Below are 22,018 nucleotides of genomic sequence, written 5' to 3'. Positions count from 1 at the left end.
ACGGTCTCTCCCCCTAGAAGGGGATGACCATGTGTTATGGGATGACGCAGATGAACGTGACCTGTGGGTCCGCTTGCGTCCTGACCTAGATGTGGATGTGCCCGGGTCGTCATGTCCCTGAGTCGAGCTCTCCCTTTGCTGGGTAGCCTGAGTCGAGCTCTCCCTTTGCTGGGTAGCGTTCATAGCCGAGGCATGACGCTGCAGAGCCTGAAGCAATGTGGAGGTTAGGTTATCTATAGACTGCGTCATAGATTGCGACATCTGATTGACCCATTCCTGCGTGGCATTAGACCCAAAGCATTGGCAGGGGCTTCTTGGGGCTCTGGCACAGTAGTCTGGATGCAGTCCTGGTAGTGCGGGCACGTGCTACCACTGGGGAGAGTATTACTGCAGGCTGTACAGAGTGCATAATAGCAGTCCTGCCTGGACCTTGAGTCCGGCATAGTGCACAGGGGTGGCTATGCAGAGGGCCCTACTATGCAGAGGAGCTTATAATGGATTCACAGCCGAGGAGGAACTCCAGCTGTGATCTTACCCCACCAGTGTGCCCCTAGGTCCAGCGCCGAAGATCCACAGTTCTGTGCCTCCCCAGAGACTGGCAGGCCTGGTCAATATCTTCTGACCGGTAGCTGCAGGGTTAATTCTTTATCCTGCAGCAGATAATGGCCGCCGGAGTAAAGTTTAAGGAAGAAGGGGGGGCGGAGAGCTGAAGAGGGCGGCAGTTGCTGTGTGAAATCGCGCCCTTTCAGTCTGGATCCGCCCCCTCTATGACACTGTAGAGTGTCATATTTGTCATCCGGGGGGCGGAGAGGAGGTGGCGGCAGTCTAAATTAGATGCCTGATGCCCAAAAGGGCTCCAGGCCGGCGTGGAAGTCCGGGAGGGGGCCGAATCTGAACCGGACCCCCCCCGGATTTAAAGGCAGGATAGCGGTGGGGGTATAAGCAGAATGGGGGCCCTGAGAAGAGTCCCCCTGAGGCACCATAGAGCTGGTGCTACCGCAGAGGCAGGGCGCAGGGAGGTCTGTGCCTGTGTTGTGCCATGCCTGCCTGCACTCACCCCGGCCCTGACAGGAGCCCGCAGCAGGGCTGGGGTCCCTGGATTCAGCTGCAGTGTGCTGGCTACTGAGAGCTGCAGAGTGCTGCCTGTACAGGCCCTACCTGAGGCGTTTCAACCTAATGCCCCCAGAGGGGGATTAGGGAGGGTGCTGATGTCACCATCAGGGGGCTTTATCCTCGCCTCGACCTCAACCCAGAAACCAAAAAGGAATTGGGGAAGGAGGGGGGTCTCGACTTCGAGCCAGCACCCAAGGGGCTGGGGAAGGAGCGACATGGGGAATAGCCATCTCGACTTCAACTGTGCACCCGTAATCGGGGGCAGAGGAAGGAGCCATGCCGGGAGTCTCGCAGGAGACCCACTTTTCTTCATCTGTAATCCCGTCGGAGAAAACGGAGTAAATGTTTTAGGTGTGCCTCCTATGCGACACTAAGCAAAAACTGGAGAAGGCTGACGCTGTCCAGGGGTGTATACTGCAGAGGAGGAGCCACGGTTAATCTTTTTCAGATTATGCATAGTGTCGCCTTCTAGTGGACAGCAGCATAACACCCATGGTCCTGTGTCCCCCAATGAGGCGAATGGGTACTTACTCTTAGTTATGCTCATAAAAAATATAATTATCAAATGCACAATGCATTGTTTACCCAGGGTGTGTAAAAGGTAGAGACCCTCCATACTGCCCAGACGCGCGCTTTGCCTTATTGCTTTCTCAAGGGGAGGTGCTAAGATATATTATCGGTATGTATATATACACTTTACACACAAAATTAAGCGGCGCATGAGTAGCACAACCACCAAATCTGTGTTCATAGGAGTACACCACCCCTTTTTCCTATTTTTCTTATACATATTGCGATTCCAATTTTTTTTTTTTTTTTTTTTTTTTTTTTTTTTAAGATATTCGTGTGTCTCCATTTCCCCCATTCAAATACCACAGTGATCAAAGCTTCCTCTGGTTGCTTGTGTTACAGGCAGCTGCCTGCTGTATAATACGTACAGCATCTGTCAGGTGTGATGCAGGCTCCGCTTCCAGGCCAGCGCCATACACTCGCCCCCAATATAGGACACTAGTTATTGAACCTGTTCTATGCCCGGGTGGCAAGCATTTTTATTGGTATACGCTTCCCCCATCCTGCTATGTGCAGCCCCATCCTGTTTTGTACTGCCCCCATCCGGAGGAGTGTGGCGCGTGCCCACACCGCGCTGTCCGGCACTATTTTGTTGACGACACACCCCAAATATTTCTTCACTAAAATGGCGCCGGATAGTGCACTATGCGCATGCGCCGATTCCGACGCTGCACTCCCTCTACCCCAGTCTGAACAGAGGCCCTGTGGCAACACTCCTCCCGGTCAGGTATGCACTTATGGCGTCGGAGATACCAGTATGCGTTCAGTGCCTACGCATACCGCGATCTCCAACGCCATATACTCCTCTTACCTCTAATGGCTGGATGCGTTCTTCTGTCTGGAGCCAGAATGCGCAGGCACATCACGCTTGCGCAGTCTATAAAGGCTTCGGACAGATGGACACATCCCTAATTATATTATAGATGTCCCCTGATCTCCATCCTGGTATGCATGGCTCCCCTCATCCGCTTCACACTTCACACCTCACACACACACACAAAAAAAAACATTACACTCATCTTTCTTCCTTGTACTTCCGCGCTGCGTCCTGTTCTGCCGGAATAGTCCTCCGGAGGCCTGGGGAGGAGTGTGGCGCCGGAGTACGCACATGCCCATACGGCGCTGTCCGGCACAATTTTTGTTGATTCTGACGCCGCACTCCTTCCCAGGCCTCCGGCCCGAACAGAGGCGCCGCGGCAAGATTCCTTCGGGTCAGGTATGTACTTATGACGCCGGAGCTCACGGTATGCATTCAGAGTCTACGCATACTGCGATCTCCGGCGCCATACACTGCTCTTACCTGTAACGGCTGGATGTGTTATTCTGTCTGGAGCCAGACTGCGCAGGCGCATCACGCTTGTGTAGTCTATAGAGGCATCGGACAGAGGGACGTATCCATGGTTATATTATAGATACTTTGGGAAGAGTTAAACAAAAAAAAATTAAATATATAGAAGAAATTACTATCACTTACCTGCAAAGTACTCAGGGTCTCATCCAAAGAAATGGGTGTGATGGTACAAATGATTACAGTCTTTGTATTTCCACCTAATGAATTCTGAAGTATTCTTGTTAGCTTGCTGTCTCTATAATTAATGAATCCACTGTTGGCAAAAGAAAAATATATTTTTTTATGTAACTAATGAATCACAAAATCCGAAAAAACAAACAAACAAAAAAAAAAAAACACTGATTTCGCTATAGTCTACTTAAAAAAAAAAAAAAAAGTCAATAAGGACTTACCCAACCTGGCCATCACTAAGTTTTTTAATGACTTGTCCAAGGATAAACAAGCTGCGGTTGATATTGCAGCCTTCTTTAAGCCTCACGCCTTCTGCCCCAGTCTGGCTTGCCCGTTCACTGCCAGCCAAATCAACGAGATTCTGAAGAAATTAAAAGGGTGACAAGATAACAGAACCCAACTCAATAAGAAGGGAACTATTTGGGGTCAAACATTTGTCACCAGACTGGCGGATAGGCCATCAAAGTGTTTTTGGGGAAAAAATCTGGTCGCTAAATACATTACTTACCAGATGAGACACCATAATCGCTCCCTCACAGTTTTCAGAACTCCCTGGGTCATTTCTCTCACGGCTTTCAACAATCTATTAGAGAAACAATTTGTTTAAAAAAAGAAATGAACAAAACCACACCACATATCACATCTGCTCATCTGAACTGGTGTAAGTGCGAGAATTTTACAGGGAAATTAGGTTCCCAGGAAAGTTATTCTCTGCTTATTATGCTCAGTGCAGCCCACAGGCCACAGCCAGCCCTCAAGCTGTTACACTATGGGCTGCAAACAGTGGCCCACGGGCTGCACCATGCGGCCGCCTTCTCCCGATGGACACTCACACCACCGTAAAAAACAGCATTCACTACAATTCTGTAGCATAGGAAACTGTAAATGGTCCTGTAACGGATTAATAACAAAACAAAAAACAAATTGCCTACAGACTGCACACGGATGACAAGTGAGAAAAAAAAAATTCCACCTTCTTGGATGAAAAAATCGGACCAATTTCTTGCATGCATATGTGACCCCAGCCTCAGTCTCTGATGTGGTCCCTTGGGAAAATTAGTTGGCCACCTCTGCTCTGGGGTATCATCACAATCATAATAAACTCCACTCACTTCACACTCGTTTGTCCCGCTATCTGGACCTCAGCTCCTTTTTTCCCCTCCCCCTATATGCTCTTCAAATCAGTCCATGGTTCAACAAGGCCTTAGAAGTCACTGCACACGCGTGCCATGTATGTCATCACTATGCTGAAGGACATCGTAATGTCCCAACAGGTGACTGTATGGCGCACAGCGACACTCCGAGGCCTCAGAGCTGGTAAGCTACAGCCTGGAGTGAAGAGGCACCGAGAACCGAACAGCAGGCTGAAAAGGTTTTTTTTTTTTTTCACCTCCCTCCCTCACCTTTCTCCCAAGCCATTTTTCACCTTCCCGATGAGGCCAAATTTTAACAATTCTGACCGCTGTCACTTTATGAGGTAATTACTCTGGAACGCTTCAACGGATCCTCTTGATTCGGAGACTGTTTTTTCGTGACATATTGTACTTCATCTTAGGGGTAAATTTAGGTCGATATGATTTGCATAGTTTTATGAAAAGATCAAAAATTTGACAAGAAAAAAAAAAAGGGTTCCCAATTTTCAAACCAGAGAGACATGTCACACAAAATAGTTAATAACAATTACCACGTCTACTTTACATCAGCAGAATTTTTAAACTTTTTTTTGTTATGAAATTAGAAGGGTTAAAAGTCGCTCAGCAATTTTTCCAACAAATTAAGCTAATAGGAGAAATTGTAAAGCTAACTGGGAGGTCCATTTTTTCCCTGAGTGCGCCAATACCCTCCATGTAATTGGGAACGACTTCTCAGGCCCAGTGCAAAGCTCAGAAAGGAAGGAAAGCCATAATGTAATGCAGATTTTTCTGTTACGGTTTGCGGTGCCATGTCACATTGGCAGAGCACCTGAGGTGCCACAACAGCAGAACCCCCCATAAGTGATGCCATTTTACAAACTACACCTCTCAATTAATTCATCTAAGGGTGCAGTGATCATATTGACACCACAGGTGGGTCACAATTTTATAACATTGGGCAGTGAAGAAAAAATAACTATTTTTTATTGTGGTAAAATAGTTTTAGCCCCAGATTTTACATTTTCACACTGGGAAATGGGTAAAAATGATGCCAAAATGTGTCACACAATTTCTGCTGAATGTGGCAATATCCCATATGTGGCTGTACAGTACTGCTTGGCCACACGGCGAGACCCGGAGGGACGGAGCGCTATTTGTCTCAAGAGAACAAATTATCATAGAATTGTATGCAGACTCCATATACAGAGCCCTTAAGTGCCAGAGCAGCAAAACTCCCCCACAAGTGACCCCATTCTGTAAATTACACCCATCTGGGAATTTATTTACAGGAGCAGTGATGATTTTGACTCCATGGGTGTTTTCCAGAAACAAGCAGTAGCGGATGTTGCCGAGGAAGGGAAAGGGTACAAGAAAAAAAAAAAACCCACAAATCTGCCAGAATAGGGCCCATACTTCACAGTGCTCGTACATTGTAGTGACCAGTTCTGCAGAGCTCATGCTTCTGGAGACATGCACCCATAAATTAGGCGGGCTTTCATAGCTATGGAAATGCAAAGATGTGGACGCTAACTGTGGTTTAGGCACAATGGGGCTCAGAAGGGAGGGGGGGCATTTAGATTTGGGAAAGCAGATTTTGCTGGATTTCTCTTTGGGGGAGGAGAGGGGGGGTACAACCATAGCAATGGTGCTTTTCCAGACCCTTTGTGCTAACAGTAATGTGTAAGCCCCTATATTCTGATAACAGATGACGGACCTGAGTGACGGCTTTTTATGTGAAGCTTTTACTGGAAACACTTTACATAACATTTGGGATCACATTTATCCTGTGTTCTACACTTAGCACTTATATCAGGGTTTCCATCTAAATCTCCGAGTGACGCGATTCAGATGAAATCCCCGAGGGACCCATTCACTATAATGATGCAGCAGAGTTACTATGGACTCCGTCTGGCCTCTGTCAGCGTCGTCCTTTTCAGACGTACACAAAATTGGTCAACCGCGTACACACACTTAAAAAGACGGACGCTGCTGGATCACAGGCCAGACAGCATCCACAGTGCCTCCATCTGCCTTATTATAGGGAATCTTCCACCAGGGGTTCTGCCTGAATCACGTATTCCAGAGATTTACATGGAAACCCACTGTAGAGCACAGGATAAATGTGAGCCGAGCCATACAGTGATCTTTGGGAAGCAGAATGAACAAAACAGCAGGACAAGAATTGATTTAATTTATTTTTTTCATGCCGGTCCTATAAGTGATTAGATGGATTTATTCTTCGGGTCAGTGTGATTACAGCGATACCAGATTCATATCGAGTTTTTTTTTTTTTTTCCATCACACACTAAAAGAAAAATTACACACTACACATCTCTTACCATCCTAAAAATAGTGTGGGAGCGACTGCTGTGGTCATTCATTTTTGTTTCTCCATAGTGCCTGTTTTCTGCAGTAGAGAATATATAAAAGAGTGAAAACTTTTCAAGCCGTAACTTTTAAAGTGTCTATAAAAAGGTGCTTGACATCATTCTATTGGTCTTTGATAAACCAAAAAATCTGTCCCTTTATGCTGACGCCCACCCCCCATACAAGACTTTTTTGTCCATATCCACATTACTTGCTAGGTTGGTGGCTGTGGCAGGCAGCAACACATGATGATATCAGTGTCCCGAATATGCAAATATTTAAAAAGGAATCTCTCAGTAGCATCAATCCTCCTAAGCCATCTATATGGACACACAGGTCATAGGAAGCTGAATAAAAGGATACCTTGATATCTGCAATCTGATGTCTTATTCCAGAGAAATCCACGTTTTCCTTACATGTACTGTAAATGAGCTGTTCCAGACTATGGGCTGGATATAGATCTTCCTGAGGATCTGCCTCCAGCTCATTATAAATAAAAGGAGAGTTACCAGTGTGAGACAAGTAACTAACACAGAACCAGAGAACTGAAATTTGTCTTCTTGCAAACACAATTTTTTGCAGTTGTAAAATGACCGTGGGAAGAGCTGCTGCTCCATAATGCCCTGGCACTTTACAGGAATATTGTGCCCCAGTCCCAATGTGCTGTCAGGTGTGGGGTGCATCATACTCATTTGTAGGCCGCAGGCCTCCATCTTCAGGAGCCGCCACACATAACTAAGGGGACACGCAGTTAGTTTTAAACAACCAAAGGTTTGCTGGACAGTTCAAGTTCATCAGATTTTAATACTCAGTATAGAGCACAACACTTATTCCTTGTTTCCTTAATACAGTACGTTTCCAGCATTACTATCTGTTTCTCTTGGGCTATCCATACGTTTACTACCTGTCAGTCCCAGGGATTTCCCATCCAGTTCCACAGTGCACCCGGGATCAGTTACCTTCCCTTCACATGATTCTGCATCCATCGTCCCCTGTACACTAGAGGATAAAGCACTCTTCGTAGTACCTGTATTGAGCCTTGAGCTCCGGACATTGCAGGAATGTCCGCAAGGACTCCCAATGCCCCGAACGGTAGAATTTTGCTGGCACCAGCAGCCAACTGCACTTGAACTTGATGACTGTACTTCCCCATCTGACCATCTATCAGGAAGCAATTCCTTTTTCCTAGGGCTTTCCCCTGCCACTATGGGCTAATTCCAACTCTATGACTCTCCCTACTATATGTAACTGGGCAGATCACCCTCACAACACTATGTATTATAATCTTATATTTTATTCTCTATACTCCTACTGCACACTATGCTTATTACACTAACGATACATTAACCAGGTTACACCTATAATGCTTACCAAAGTCTCTTACCCTATAGTCACAACCATATGCTGTAATCTATATCTTACTCTATACATTATCATACTAACGTATACACCTAAAACCATAATACACAATTCACATGACCCAACATATGAATAAAATGCATGATATTTCCAAAACGCAGTTATCTTCAGGGGCAGAAACGCGTCTGTGCACTCTTACAATACAGCAGAGCTTGGAGAGCTCTGTAATAATATTACAACCCTGTCTGACTGAGATGGAAGATGAGAGGAACATGCAGATGTCAGATATAATCACACACCGCTCTGCAGAGAGCGGCCATTACACATCACACTGGTAACGACCCCTTTCATGTATAATAAGCTCTGGAGGCAGATTCTCATGCAGATCAGTGTCGGGCCCATAGCCTCAAACAGCTCATTTACATAGAAGAAAAGTGTGGATTCAGATCGCAGGTATAAAAGGTATCATGTTATTCAGGTTCCTATGATCTACATGCCCATATAGACGGCTTAGGAGGGCTGATCCTACTGTCAGATTCCCTTTAGAAGCCCATGTCCAGGGTAAAGTTCAGCATTTAGCTTTACTCTGGTCATCTGAACCGGTTCGGTGCCTGTATGAGGGGTCTGTCTGCAGGGAAGGATGCAGCATGTCTCTACCCATGTGTCTCCCCATGGTAAGCTACTGCGGGGTTCGCCACACTAACAATAAAAGATTCTTACTTTCTCCCTTTTTGATCCATTGCATCACTTGCTCAGGTATAGTGACAACCTCTTCAGTCAAGTCCGCAACATACACTGTACGCTGCAAAATAGGCGATGACGCACAAAAGTAGGTTTATCTTAGCCACGTCAAGGAAAGTAAGCTACAAAGACTTGCATTAAGTAGGCCATTAATAAGATTTGTCAAAGTAAAAAATTATTTTTAGCTTCCACTTACATTGAAGTCTTCACGTACTTCCAAAGGTTTCTTTTTTCTGTCATCACACAGAAGATCTGTGACAGATTCATTATAGATTTCCATATAGGAAACTCGCAATAAAAACTCTCGGGCTGGGATCTAAAAAGAACAACAAATGGTGAACTGCACAATACCGTCCTACCCATCAGGTCCTCATCAATCCATACAGTCACATTCAGAGGAGATGTCGTGGAGTGTTCAACCAGATGTGCCGAGGAAAAGCCAAGGAGAAAACACGAATAGCAACATTTGGCATTCCCTTAAAGTATGTCAGGTCTTTCTTAGAAATGGCCTCTCAGGCACATTGCGCCCAAACACGTAATAATAATCTGATATGATAATCTCATCTCCCAACCTCTTTTTTCTCTCTACCAATGTTTCTTCTGCTGAACTTTAACATCTCAATCTGAGTGAATATGACTTCAGTAGCACCTCAGTGCCTTACAATTACGTTTTTTTTCCCTAATTTTAAGGTTTAATAATAATTATGTCCTGAAAACAGGAAGCCATTTGGCAGTAGTTGTGAAATTTGGTACTTTTTGTTTTATTACACTTATAGTTAATAAATGGGTTTTTTTTTTGCATCCGATTGTGGACTCTCCTTTAATACATCCCTATTAAGGTCACTGATTACTTTTAGAGCCCAGAAATTGAGATAATTAGATATTATAGGGGGTTTTCTAACTGTGCATGCCACTCTTAATGAAGAACCACTGGAGTAGGATACGACTAATTCATTAAAACCCGCCGTTTGTGGACAATTTTTTTTCCTTACTTAAATGCACGTATTTGGGGCTAAAGATTTTTTTTTTTGCAATTGGGTTGCATTAAAAATGTGCATTCTATAGCTTCTGTATTACACTGACTATTGCTGGCTGCAGAATCAGTTATCAGGGTTGTCCACATTATCTTCATTTTATCAGATGTGTTGGGATATTTGTGGCGATTACCATTATTTAGATATGACAGGTTCTCCTCCTGCTCTTGTTTTATGCAGCTCTCCTCACAGATAGCACAGACGTCCTTGGCCATACAATGGCTGCTGGTGGCGGAGCGTGTGAACAGACCTGTCCATCAGAAAGCCAGTTACACTGCTGATGTGTGGGGTTTGCTTCACCCACTGACTTGAAATGGATCTATTTTTTTTTTTTGTGAATATGCCATATTCCATTAAATGCTCTCGATGCAGCATTTATTTCTGGATGATAGAAAATTGTTCCAAATTAAGAGCTGCCCTAACCAGTGTAACCGCACAGTATATTCTGTATGAGCCCATGTGGGAGCCAGATTACTTTATCATAGATCACAGTCTTTGTGTGTCTTCTGTTATCTTATGGGTGTCAGAAATAGGTTTTCTTTGTAAAGATCACAGATTATAAAAGTTCTGCTTTGGATTTTGCTGTGTATAGCGTGTCCTATGGGATTATCTACTATATAATCGTCTTATCCCGTCTGTCTGTCCGTCCAGGAAATCCCGCGTCGCTGATTGGTCCGGCCGCGGGATTTCAGAACAAGATGGCAGCCATTAGCGGCTCATCTGCCGCACGGAGGTCAGCGGCGATGCAGCCGGGAGATGACCGGCGCTAGCTGTTCGCAGCAGAAGTACCCCGACCTGTGGCCTCGCTCCCCGGTCCTCCCTTCACACTTGCAGTCGGCCCTAGCCGCTGATCTCCCGACGGTAGCCACATGGAGGTCAGCGGCGATGCAGCCGGGAGATGACAGCGTTAGTACCCGCACAGGCAGCGCCGCTCCCCGGTCCTCACTAACACAGTTCGCTAATTGGTCGTGGCTGCCGACAGAAACCAATCAGCGATATTGGCGCCAAATTTAAACACCGCTCTGCTGATTGCGCCCGGTCGGCCGCATACATATTCTAGAATACCCGATGAGTTAGAATCGAGCCACCATCTAGTAGTTATATAAGTGTTGGAAGCCAACATGGACTATATCTAGTATAGGTGTAATATGGAACTCACAATTAGATCCATGAACTCTAGATCCATGACATCAAAGACATAGACAATTTGCCATAATGCGCCTGACTGGCCTCCATTCCATTTAGCTGGGGCTCTTCAGAGCCCTGTTGCTCGGGATTGATGGGGTCATGAAGGTTGGACCCCCAGCAATCGGAAAGATTCTCTATCCATGGAATAGGGGATAACTTTTAAACTTGGGAACACCCCTTTAAGAAGTTGGCCACGAGTGGTGGAAAAAATATATAATTGTCGATTTCTTCTTTTGTGAAAGACTACCCCCTTATTAGTGCAGTCCTGCATGGTACTCCTGGCCTGATCATGGCTGTTGTTGCACATGGGAGACTTCTGATTGTGTAACGCATGGATGTGTTGGTTGCTGACGGGGTAGCTTGTGACCCATGTTTAGGATGGAAGTGGTGTGAAGTCCATGGAAAATACTACTAACAAGAAGAAATAGGCACTGATCTGCTAACATCAGTGGCATATTATACGATATTTCAGCATATGTCTGAAAATAAACTGACCAACTTTTTTCGGGTATGTGCACGTTAAGTATTTGGTTCAGAAATTTCTGCTTCTCTTGGCAAAAAAAACGCTGAATAAAACAGGTGCTTTTGATGCAGATTTTCCTCCACTCATTAGAAGGGAAATCTACCGCAAAAACGCTGAGAGAATTGACATGCTGGAGATTTAAATCTGCAAGTCACAAATAAGCAACGTGTGCTTGAGACCTCAGGATTCTCATTCGCTTTGCTGGCATCAGGAAACCCTTCAGGTTTAGTGACAAATCTGCAACATGTGCACAGGCCATGAAGTGTGTATTTCATTCATCAAGTTTCTTTAACACTAGGTCTTCTGCTTTAGGATATCCCTTTCTATATGCACCATTAGGCGATTTAGAAGTAACAGACGTCCCCACTACTCGGGTATGTCCTATAAGCCACAGCGGCTACAATTCATCTCAAAATATAGTGAAAGTGCTACAACGAGCAGCCAATGAACTTACCTCCTGAATGATTTTAAAAACCTCTCCAACAGCTTGAGGGATTATTCCCAAGTTTTTTGGTGCCCCCATCATGGTGTAGGTTTTTCCCGAAGAGGTTTGCCCATAGGCAAAAATTGTGCCTAATACAAAGATATATCTATTATCACCAACTCAACACATCCTGTAGTAATGCTGGATCAGAGGCAGAAATTACTCACCATTGTAACCATGTAAAGCGGAGCGGATAATGGGAACAGCCACTTCCTGATAAACCTGAGCTGTCGTTTCATGAGAATGAAAGACACGATCTAAAGAACGAAATAGAAGACTTTACACTTCCTATATGCCAAGATAATGACAATAGTGCCCCATATTGTACATGTTAAGCGGGCAATACACATGATTATTGTACCCTCCTGATAAGCCACTATAGAGGCCCTCAGGGTATGTGCAGAAAACGGCCCCGATTCATCAGAGCTGTCGCACAGAAGTCTGACGTAAAAGTTATGAAAAGTCACAAAACTTAGGTTCAACTTGGAGTTTCACAAAAATTTGTCAACTTTTGGCATTTTTACGTCAGTTTCTCATTTTGGCTTAGGGCATGATGTCACAGCTTGTGTAATTCATGATGTGTAGCGGCGTTCCCTACACCCAAAATCTCACTCAAGTCCCTGACTGGATCCAATTTAAATCAGAATGTACAGTAGGTTTATAAAGGGCATACAACATTGCCTTGAAAACAGCAAGTTATCAAATACAAAGAACTACAAACGCTTACCAAAATTGAAAGACCGTGAGCCATCAACTTGAGTAATGGTGTTGTTCTCAGCTTTCCATACTAGGTTCACTTGTTCTCCTTGTTCTCTGCAAATTAGAGAGAGACTTTAATACAATACAGATCATTTCACCCACCATGACACCAAAGGGGTTTCCTCTCTAAGTGAGAAAAATATTGATGAACTCGGGGCTGCGGCCACTCGTAAATGTTCTCTTCACAGGTTCTCCCAGCCATCCATTAACAATCACTGTTAATTGAGATATCCCCAGATCTCCCTTGCCGTCCCTGTGACGCACGTGTAGAGGGTTGTCCTGCTTAAGCTACAGAATACAATGGATAAAAGAAATATTTTGAGTGTCACCAATTCTTGCATTGCACACTGCCCCTCCCTTCTAAGGGGGATAATGTTCCCCGTTCTGGTGCTCGCTGGGATCCCAGCAGTTAGACCCCACTGATCTAGAAGTCATCGCCTTTCCTGTGACTGACACTTTGCTTCAGCCAAAATAAAAGGAACCAGTCACCAAGAAAATTCAATCTAATCTGCAGGCACCATGTTATAGAGCAGGGAGAGCTTATAATTATAGGGGTTATCCAGGACGTTGGGGCTAAGAACTATCAGGCAGGTAGTTGCCAACTACCTGCCTGTTCTGCACAGGGACTCTGCTGGCAGTGGCAATTCCCTGCTTTATTTGACCTCACATCAACAAATGAGCTCTTCCTCTCACGGGCTGCTCCGTCGATGGGGCGTCACTGCCAACGTCATCCTGATTGACAGTCAACTCCCTGCAATTAGGCAGCGGAGAGCCAACGGTCAGTCAGCATGAGATTGGCAGATATGCTCCATCAACAGAGCAGAACAGTGAGGAGCGGAAGGAAAGGCGCTGCTCTGTAGACTGGACGTCAGCAGAAGAATCACCGGCAGGTACGGTCCGTGATCGCTCTAAGCTAGCAGAAATAGTCGCCGGGCAGAACAGCAGGTAGTTAGCAGCTATTGGCTTGTTGGTCCTTGGCCCCATATCCAGAAAAATTAAGACTTTACTGCAGTAAAGCTCTGTCCTTCCTGGGATTGTCAGTCTAGTGGGCTATCCTATCTGACAGCACTATTTGGAGAAGGTCTCTTTCAGACGTCCGATTTTCACGGATACCGCTTGTATCTGTGATAATCTATGGGGCTGGGCACATGTCCCTGATTTTTCACAGACAGGTTTGATTGGTTGGATGACATCTGAGTGCGGCCTGATTTTCATGGACTGTCATGCAGGAGAAGGTGGAGACCTCCCCTCCATTTCTCCACATTGTTTTATTTTCCTGACTGAATTAGATAACTACAGCATGTCACTTGCAACATTTCTTCACCCATAGAAAGCAATGAGTAAGTGCAAAAACACAGCAAAAGACGCAGGTATCAGGTTCTGCTGCGTTTTTGGTGCAGAAAACTCAGGAAGTTGAAACATGTATTTTTGGGGGACACTAAGCTTTATCAGCAAGCACAACAGACAAATGTACCTGCAAAAACGGCAGTAAAACTTGCTTTTCGTAAGCAGATTCTTTACTGCCAAGAGAGCAGGTTTTGCCTGCAGAACAAAAAGCAGCAAAAATGCATCGTGTGAACATAGCCTAAGTGCCTACAGAGATAGCAGAGGTTTAAGGGGGTTGTTTGGGACTTTAACATTAATGGCCTGTCCTTAGGATAGGTGATCAATGTCTGATCGGCGAGGATGTGACATCCAGCTCCCCCGCCGATCAGTTGTTCAAGTGTAAGCAGCACATTCACATCAATGGAATAGTGGCTGCGGCGGGCACTGAACATCCTCCTATTGATGTGAACAGGGCGGATGTGCAGTGTTCGGCCGCAGCCACTATCCCATTGACAGAGCTGGGCAGCCCCGGCTGATAGACAGGGGGCCGGGTGTCACACCCCACCGGTCAGACATTGATCACCTATCCTAAGGACAGGCCATTAATGGTAAAGTCCCAGAATTCCCCTTTAGTTCTGAGAGCACCGGCTATATCATACCACAACCCCACCCCTCCGCCATGATACACGGCCTGCAGACAGACAGCACGGCATGCTCTAGGTCAGGGCTCCCCAGCAGGTCATGTTTTCAGGATTTCCTTAGTATTGCTCGGGTGATGGAATTATTGCCTGTGGAGCTGATGGAATTATCCCCTGGGCCATACGAAGGAAATCCTGAAACCATGGCCTGTTGGTGGTCTTGAGGAGTGGAGTTGGGGGACTCTGCTCTAGGTGACAGACAGGATTAGGCAGTGACGCTTCCCGGGCCGCACACCAGGGCTCAGCGATAAGTGGCAGCCTACCCCCGGCTCCATATAAGCAGGCGAGGCGCCATTACTGGCAGTTACCTCAGGTTGAGCGGCCGGACCCTCAGGCACACCTTCACAGCGTCCTCCACAGACATGTCGCCACCAGGGACAGTTTCTCTCTCTCTCCCGTCCCAGCTGCCAGCAACGGTGTAAGTTTGAATTTCCCTCGAGCCAAACGCTGATTGGTTCATCCCTGCAGTGACGTGTCAGGATCGTCATCTAGGCCGGACTATACCATTCGGAGTTTTCATTATTTCATTCCTTAGATAAAACATAATACATTCATAGCTGGAGTTGAAGTGGAACGCGTGACATATTTAGAGAAGTGATAGCTACAGACGTAAATCTAATTGCAGTACAAACGTGCCCTACAATGCTTCTCCCGATATAAAGTAAAAATGGTATGTTCCGTTGTGCCTGTGTACGGAACGCTGCAAGGGGCAAACTTGGCAGTGCGAATTGTGGCGTGAAGAAGTCTTTCCTGTGGCTTATATGAAGGCGGACACTGCGCAGGTCACAGGGCTGTGGAAAGTCTGTTCTATGCAGCGAGATGCTGGAATATTTCTGTCCAATTTCTATGTAGTCGTCAGTCTTTGTTTTCACCTGCAGGGGGCAGTGCATGACTGAGTCAGAAGCACATACACTGCTGCCTGATTGTGGGGTCCAGCTGTTTCCAGTGGGGAGGAGATGCTGCCCCCTTGTGTACACTGAGGAGCTCGGTTATTACAGGGGGCGGCCATCTAGTGTGCACAGCTCTTTCTTTCATCTAAATTCATGTATTTGGGGCTTAAAATCATTTTTCCAATTGAGTTTCATTACAAATGTTGCCCTGATTGGCTTTTACAGGCCCGATGCGTCTCTGCACAGTCCATGTGACTATGTGGTCTGTGGCCATAAATCAGCTGAGAGAAGATCTACAAGCTCTGTCTTAAGACTTTAAAACCGTGGTCTCCTTTTAATTAATGTGTCCCTGGGCACTTTTTAGTGTAAAAACACCAAACAGCGCTGAACTTGCCTTCACCGAGTCCATCAGCGACTCTCCACCGCTGCTCCCAATGTTTGGCAATGGCTTCAGTGCTGACATCACATCGACATTGGGGCAACCAATCAGTGAGCTCAGCAGTACTGACAGGGGCGTTCCATCTATACTGGCAGAGGCGCTGAGCTTACTGATTGGCTGCCGTACTGTCCATGTGACGTCTGCACAGCAGGCAATGCCATACACAAGAGCAATGGCGTAGAGTTTCCCTTGGACCTGGGTAAGGTGAGTACAGCACGCTTTGTTTTTTTTAATACTAAGCTGCACCCGGGAACAGACCCTTTAAGACTGAGGACGAGCTCAGTGATGGATTCTCAGTTAACTCAGGGCAGGGCAGTGGCTCCTCAGTGGTTAGCACTGTTACATTGTTGTGGGGTCCTGGGTTCAAATCCCACCAAAGACAACATCTGCAAGGAGTTTGTATGTTCTCCCCATATTTGCGTAGGTTTGCTCCCACACTCCAAAGACATCCTGATAAGGAATTTAGATGGTGAGCCCCATTGGGTACAGTGCCCATAATGTCTGTAAAGCGCTGTGGAATTAATGGCGCTATGTCAGTGAGCAAACTAAATAACTCATTCTGCAGCCAGCCATAGACAGTGCAACACACAGGCACATTTTAATTGAAACCCAATTTCCAAAATTATTTTGAGCCCAAAAAAGTATTAACCCCCCCCCCCAAAAAAAAATGTTCCCAAAAGTGGACAGTCCCTTTCACCCTGTGCATAATACTATGGACTTTGCATGTTCTCTTCTTTAGCATTCTGTGGGAGCTAGGGAGATTGGTCACACATACAGTGGGAGAAATAATTATTTGATCCCTTGCTGTTTTTGTAAGTTTGCCCACTGACTAAGGCATGAACAGTCTATAATTTTAAGAGTAGGTTAATTTTAACATTGAGAGCTAGAATATTAAAAAAAAATCAAGAAAATCACATTGTATAAATTAGATAAATTTATTTGCATTTTGCAGTGAGAAATAAGTATTTGATCCCTCTGGCAAACAATACTTAATACTTGGTGGCAAAACCCTTGTTGGCAAGCACAACAGTCAGACTTTTTTTGTAGTTGATGATGAGAGTTGCGCACATGTCGGGAGAAATTTTGGTCCACTCCTCTTTGCAGATCATCTCTAAATCATTCAGATTTTGAGGCTGCCGATTGGCAACTTGGAGCTTCAACTCCCTTCATAAGTTTTCTATGGGATTAAGGTCTGGAGACTGGCTGGGCCACTCCATGGCCTTACTGTGCTTCTTTTTGAACCACTCCTTTGTTGCCTTGGCTGTATGTTTTGGGTCATTATCTTGCTGGAAGACCCAGCCACAACCCATCTTCAATGCTCTTACTGAGGGAAGGATGTTGTTGGGCAAAATCTCGCGATGCATGACCCCATCAATCTTCTCTTCAGTACGGTGCAGTCGTCATGTCCCCTTTGCAGAAAAGCACCCCCAAAATATATTTCCCCCACCATGCTTCATGGTTGGGACGATGTTCATAGGGTTGTACTCATCCTTCTTCTTCCTCCAAACACGGCGAGTTGCGTTAATGAGAAAAAGCTCAAATTTTGTCTCATCTGACCACAGCATTTTCTCCCAATAACTCACAGAATCATCCAGGTGTTCATTGGCAAACTTCTGACGGGCCTGCACATGTGCCTTCTTGAGCAAGGGGACCTTGCAGGCGCTGCAAGATTTTAAACCTTTAAGGCGTAATGTGTTACCAATGGTTTTCTTGGTGATTGTGGTCCCTACTGCCTTACATGTGGCAAAGAAGAAAAGACGGCATGTAACTGAGCAGTGATCACCTACAACAATATATATATATATATATATATATATATATATATATATATATATATATATATATATATATATATATATATATAGTACAGACCAAAAGTTTGGACACACCTTCTCGTTTAAAGATTTTTCTGTATTTTCATAACTATGAAAATTGTACATTCACACTGAAGGCATCAAAACTATTCATTAACACATATGGAATTATATACTTAACAAAAAAGTGTGAAACAACTGAAAATATGTCTTATATTCTAGGTTCTTCAAAGTAGCCACCTTTTGCTTTGATGACTGCTTTGCACACTCTTGGCATTCTCTTGATGAGCTTCAAGAGGTAGTCACTGGAAATGTTTTTCACTTCACAGGTGTGCCCTGTCAGGTTTAATAAGTGGGATTTCTTGCCTTATAAATGGGGTTGGGACCATCAGTTGTGTTGTGCAGAAGTCTGGTGGATACACAGCTGATAGTCCTACTGAATAGACTGTTAGAATTTGTATTATGGAAAGAAAAAAGCAGCTAAGTAAAGAAAAACGAGTGGCCATCATTACTTTAAGCAATGAAGGTCTGTCAGGCCGAAAAATTGGGAATACTTTGAAAGTGTCCCCAAGTGCATTTGCAATAACCATCAAGCGCTACAAAGAAACTGGCTCACATGAGGACCGCCCCAGGAAAGGAAGACCAAGAGTCACCTCTGCTTCTGAGGATAAGTTTATCCGAGTCACCAGCCTCAGAAATCGCAGGTTAACAGCAGCTCAGATTAGAGACCAGGTCAATGCCACACAGAGTTCTAGCAGGAGACACATCTCTTCAACAACTGTTAAGAGGAGACTTTGTGCAGCAGGCCTTCATGGTAAAATAGCTGCTAGGAAACCATTGCTAAGGACAGGCAACAAGCAGAAGAGACTTGTTTGGGCTAAAGAACACAAGGAATGGACATTAGACCAGTGGAAATCTGTGCTTTGGTCTGATGAGTCCAAATTTGAGATCTTTGGTTCTAACTACCATGTCTTTGTGCGACGCAGAAAAGGTGAACGGATGGACTCTACATGCCTGGTTCCCACCGTGAAGCATGGAGGAGGAGGTGTGATGGTGTGGGGGTGCTTTGCTGGTGACACTGTTGGGGATTTATTCAAAATTGAAGGCATAGTGAACCAGCATGGCTACCACAGCATCTTGCAGCGGCATGCTATTCCATCTGGTTTGCGTTTAGTTGGACCATCATTTATTTTTCAACAGGACAATGACCCCAAACACACCTCCAGGCTGTGTAAGGGCTATTTGACCAAGTATGAGAGTGATGGGGCGCTACGCCAGATGACCTGGCCTCCACAGTCACCAGACCTGAACCCAGTCGAGATGGTTTGGGGTGAGCTGGACCGCCGAGTGAAGACAAAAGGGCCAACAAGTGCTAAGCATCTCTTGGAACTCCTTCAAGATTGTTGGAAGACCATTTCCGGTGACTACCTTTTGAAGCTCATCAAGAGAATGCCAAGAGTGTGCAAAGCAGTCATCAAAGCAAAAGGTGGCTACTTTGAAGAACCTAGAATATAAGACATATTTTCAGTTGTTTCACACTTTTTTGTTAAGTATATAATTCCACATGTGTTAATTCATAGTTTTGATGCCTTCAGTGTGAATGTACAATTTTTAAAGTCATGAAAATACAGAAAAATCTTTAAATGAGAAGGTGTATCCAAACTTTTGGTCTGTACTGTATGTGTGTGTGTGTGTGTATATATATATATATATATATATATATATATATATATATATATATATATATATATATATATATATATATATATAAAATCTCTCAAATAGTATATAGAGAAGTGCAAAAATACATCAATTTATTTTTATATATATAGACACATATACAGAGTCGTGAACATGCCAAAAACATTAAAACCCAAGTAGAAAAATCTAGTGGAGAGTCCACTGATTATGCATCCATCTACTTTGGGAACCTCTCAACATGATCATAAGAATAAATAAGCAAAAAACCATATAATCTCACAGGCTAATATTAGAAAATGTCTTTAGTGGCCAATATTGCACAGAACCCAGAATATTATATGGGGGCAAACCTGCAAACGTCACATGCAGCTATGTCAGTGTATACAATGCAAATAGGGCGCGATGGCATACATATAAATCACAGTGATGTCACACACCAATGTCAGTCGAGGTTTCGGTCAAACCCTTCTGTAATAAAAGTGACAACCATACTACAATAGTCATATTCAAACAATCATTGCCACTTTTGCAAAATAGAAGCCAAACGTGTGGTATCACCAACTAATATTGCATCAGACAAGCCTGTAGTCAGAAAGGTTTAGATGGGCCTTCAGTGCCAGCTGCCTTGAGATCATTAACAAGTTCTCCCCGTGTCTTTTTAGGCTGATCTCTCACCTTCATCATAATCAAGGATACCCCACGAGGTGAGATTTTGCATGGTGCCCCAGATTGATGTCGATTGACAGTCATTTTGTATTTCTTCCATTTTCTTACTCTGGCACCAACAGTTGTCTCCTTCTCACCCATTCAGACCTGAATGTTCCTGTGTCTTCCGTGCGCAGTGTCATCAAGAAGTTTAAAGCCCATGGCACTGTGGCTAACCTCCCTAGATGTGGACGGAAAAGAAAAATTGAGAGATTTCAACGCAAGATTGTGCGGATGGTGGATAAAGAACCTCGACTAACATCCAAACAAGTTCAAGCTGCCCTGCAGTCCGAGGGTACAACAGTGTCAACCCGTACTGTCCGTCGACGTCTGAATGAAAAGGGACTGTATGGTAGGATACCCAGGAAGACCCCACTTCTTACCCCGAGACATAAAAAAGCCAGGCTGGAGTTTGCCAAAACTTACCTCAGAAAGCCTAAAACGTTTTGGAAGAATGTTCTCTGGTCAGATGAGACAAAAGTAGAGCTTTTTGGGAAAAAGCATCAACATAGAGTGTACAGGAAAAAAAAAGAGGCATTCAAAGAAAAGAACACGGTCCCTACAGTCAAACATGGCGGAGGTTCCCTGATGTTTTGGGGTTGCTTTGCTGCCTATGGCATTATGAAGTCTGAAGACTGCCAACAAATTTTGCAGCATAATGTAGGGCCCAGTGTGAGAAAGCTGGGTCTCCCTCAGAGGTCATGGGTCTTCCAGCAGGACAATGACCCAAAACACACTTCCAAAAGCACTATAAAATGGTTTGAGAGAAAGCACTGGAGACTTCTAAGGTGGCCAGCAATGAGTCCAGACCTGAATCCCATAGAACACCTGTGGAGAGATCTCAAAATGGCAGTTTGGAGAAGGCACCCTTTAAATATCAGGGACCTGGAGCAGTTTGCCAAAGAAGAATGGTCTACAATTCCAGCAGAGCATTGTAAGAAACTCATTGATGGTTACCAGAAGCGGTTGTTCACAGTTATTTTGGCTAAAGGTTGTGCAACCAAGTATTAGGCTGAGAGTGCCAGTACTTTTGTCCGACCCTTTTTTGGAGTTTTGTGTGAAATGATCAATGATTTGATTTTTGCTTCATTCTCTTTTGTGTTTTTTCCTTGCAAGCAAATTAAATGAAGAGAATAATACCAAAGAATTTGTGATTGCAATCATTTTCAGGAAGAAACTGAGTATTATCTGACAGAATTGCAGGGGTGCCAATACTTTTGGCCAGCACTGTATATAGTGTGACAAAGTTGTCAAGCACTTTCCAAGTGATGCTGAGGCTATGTGCCCACGATGCAGAATTGAAGCAGAAAATTTCCGCAGCATTTCTGCATGTCCTTGCCAGTAAAAACGCATGCGGATTTTACATGCGGATTTGACTTGCGTTTTTCAAATGCATTGTGAAGTCAAATCCGCATGCGGAAACGCACAAATAATGGACATACTGCGGATTTTTCCGCAATGATAATCCGCAGCGGAAAATTCCGCACCATGTGCACGGCACATGCGGATTATCATTGGGGACCATGGGGCACATATTACTAAGCGTTTTTAAAGCGTTTCCGCTGCGGATATTCCACATCAAAAATGCTTGAAAAATGCATAGTGGGCACGCAGCCTCAAATCGTTTGGAAAGCGCTTGACAACCCGCATGC

At 44.7% G+C, this 22,018-nt stretch overlaps 1 protein-coding gene and 1 long non-coding RNA gene across 9 annotated transcripts in view; one reads left to right on the top strand and one right to left on the bottom strand.

Annotated features, from left to right (window-relative positions):
- The window catches only part of LOC141153971 (uncharacterized), an 86,244-nt gene extending 70,946 nt beyond the window's left edge, over positions 1 to 15,298 (bottom strand). For all 8 annotated transcript variants that reach the window (XM_073639369.1, XM_073639350.1, XM_073639314.1 and 5 more), the window contains exons 1-10: positions 15,126 to 15,298; positions 12,762 to 12,847; positions 12,202 to 12,291; positions 12,005 to 12,123; positions 9,002 to 9,121; positions 8,785 to 8,866; positions 6,678 to 6,745; positions 3,714 to 3,788; positions 3,427 to 3,566; positions 3,158 to 3,287 (exon numbers count right to left, since the gene is read on the bottom strand). In XM_073639369.1, coding sequence (XP_073495470.1) covers positions 3,158 to 3,287; positions 3,427 to 3,566; positions 3,714 to 3,788; positions 6,678 to 6,745; positions 8,785 to 8,866; positions 9,002 to 9,121; positions 12,005 to 12,123; positions 12,202 to 12,291; positions 12,762 to 12,847; positions 15,126 to 15,277 — 1,062 coding nt within the window. In that variant the 5' untranslated portion in view covers positions 15,278 to 15,298. The remainder of the gene's footprint in view (positions 1 to 3,157; positions 3,288 to 3,426; positions 3,567 to 3,713; positions 3,789 to 6,677; positions 6,746 to 8,784; positions 8,867 to 9,001; positions 9,122 to 12,004; positions 12,124 to 12,201; positions 12,292 to 12,761; positions 12,848 to 15,125) is intronic.
- A 188-nt stretch (positions 15,299 to 15,486) lies between these two features.
- Positions 15,487 to 21,465, top strand: LOC141154004 (uncharacterized). Its single transcript, XR_012247378.1, has 3 exons — positions 15,487 to 15,599; positions 20,324 to 20,365; positions 20,473 to 21,465. It is a non-coding gene; the product is annotated as an uncharacterized lncRNA (long non-coding RNA).
- Positions 21,466 to 22,018: the final 553 nt, after the last annotated feature.

This window comes from Phyllobates terribilis, unplaced genomic scaffold (genome assembly GCF_046119375.1).
Source record: "Phyllobates terribilis strain yellow unplaced genomic scaffold, ASM4611937v1 Scaffold_1__5_contigs__length_1240528914, whole genome shotgun sequence".
Taxonomy (NCBI): Eukaryota; Metazoa; Chordata; class Amphibia; order Anura; family Dendrobatidae; genus Phyllobates; species Phyllobates terribilis.
The sequence above is the reverse complement of the archived record's forward strand: the minus strand, read 5'-3'. Positions and strand labels throughout refer to the sequence as shown.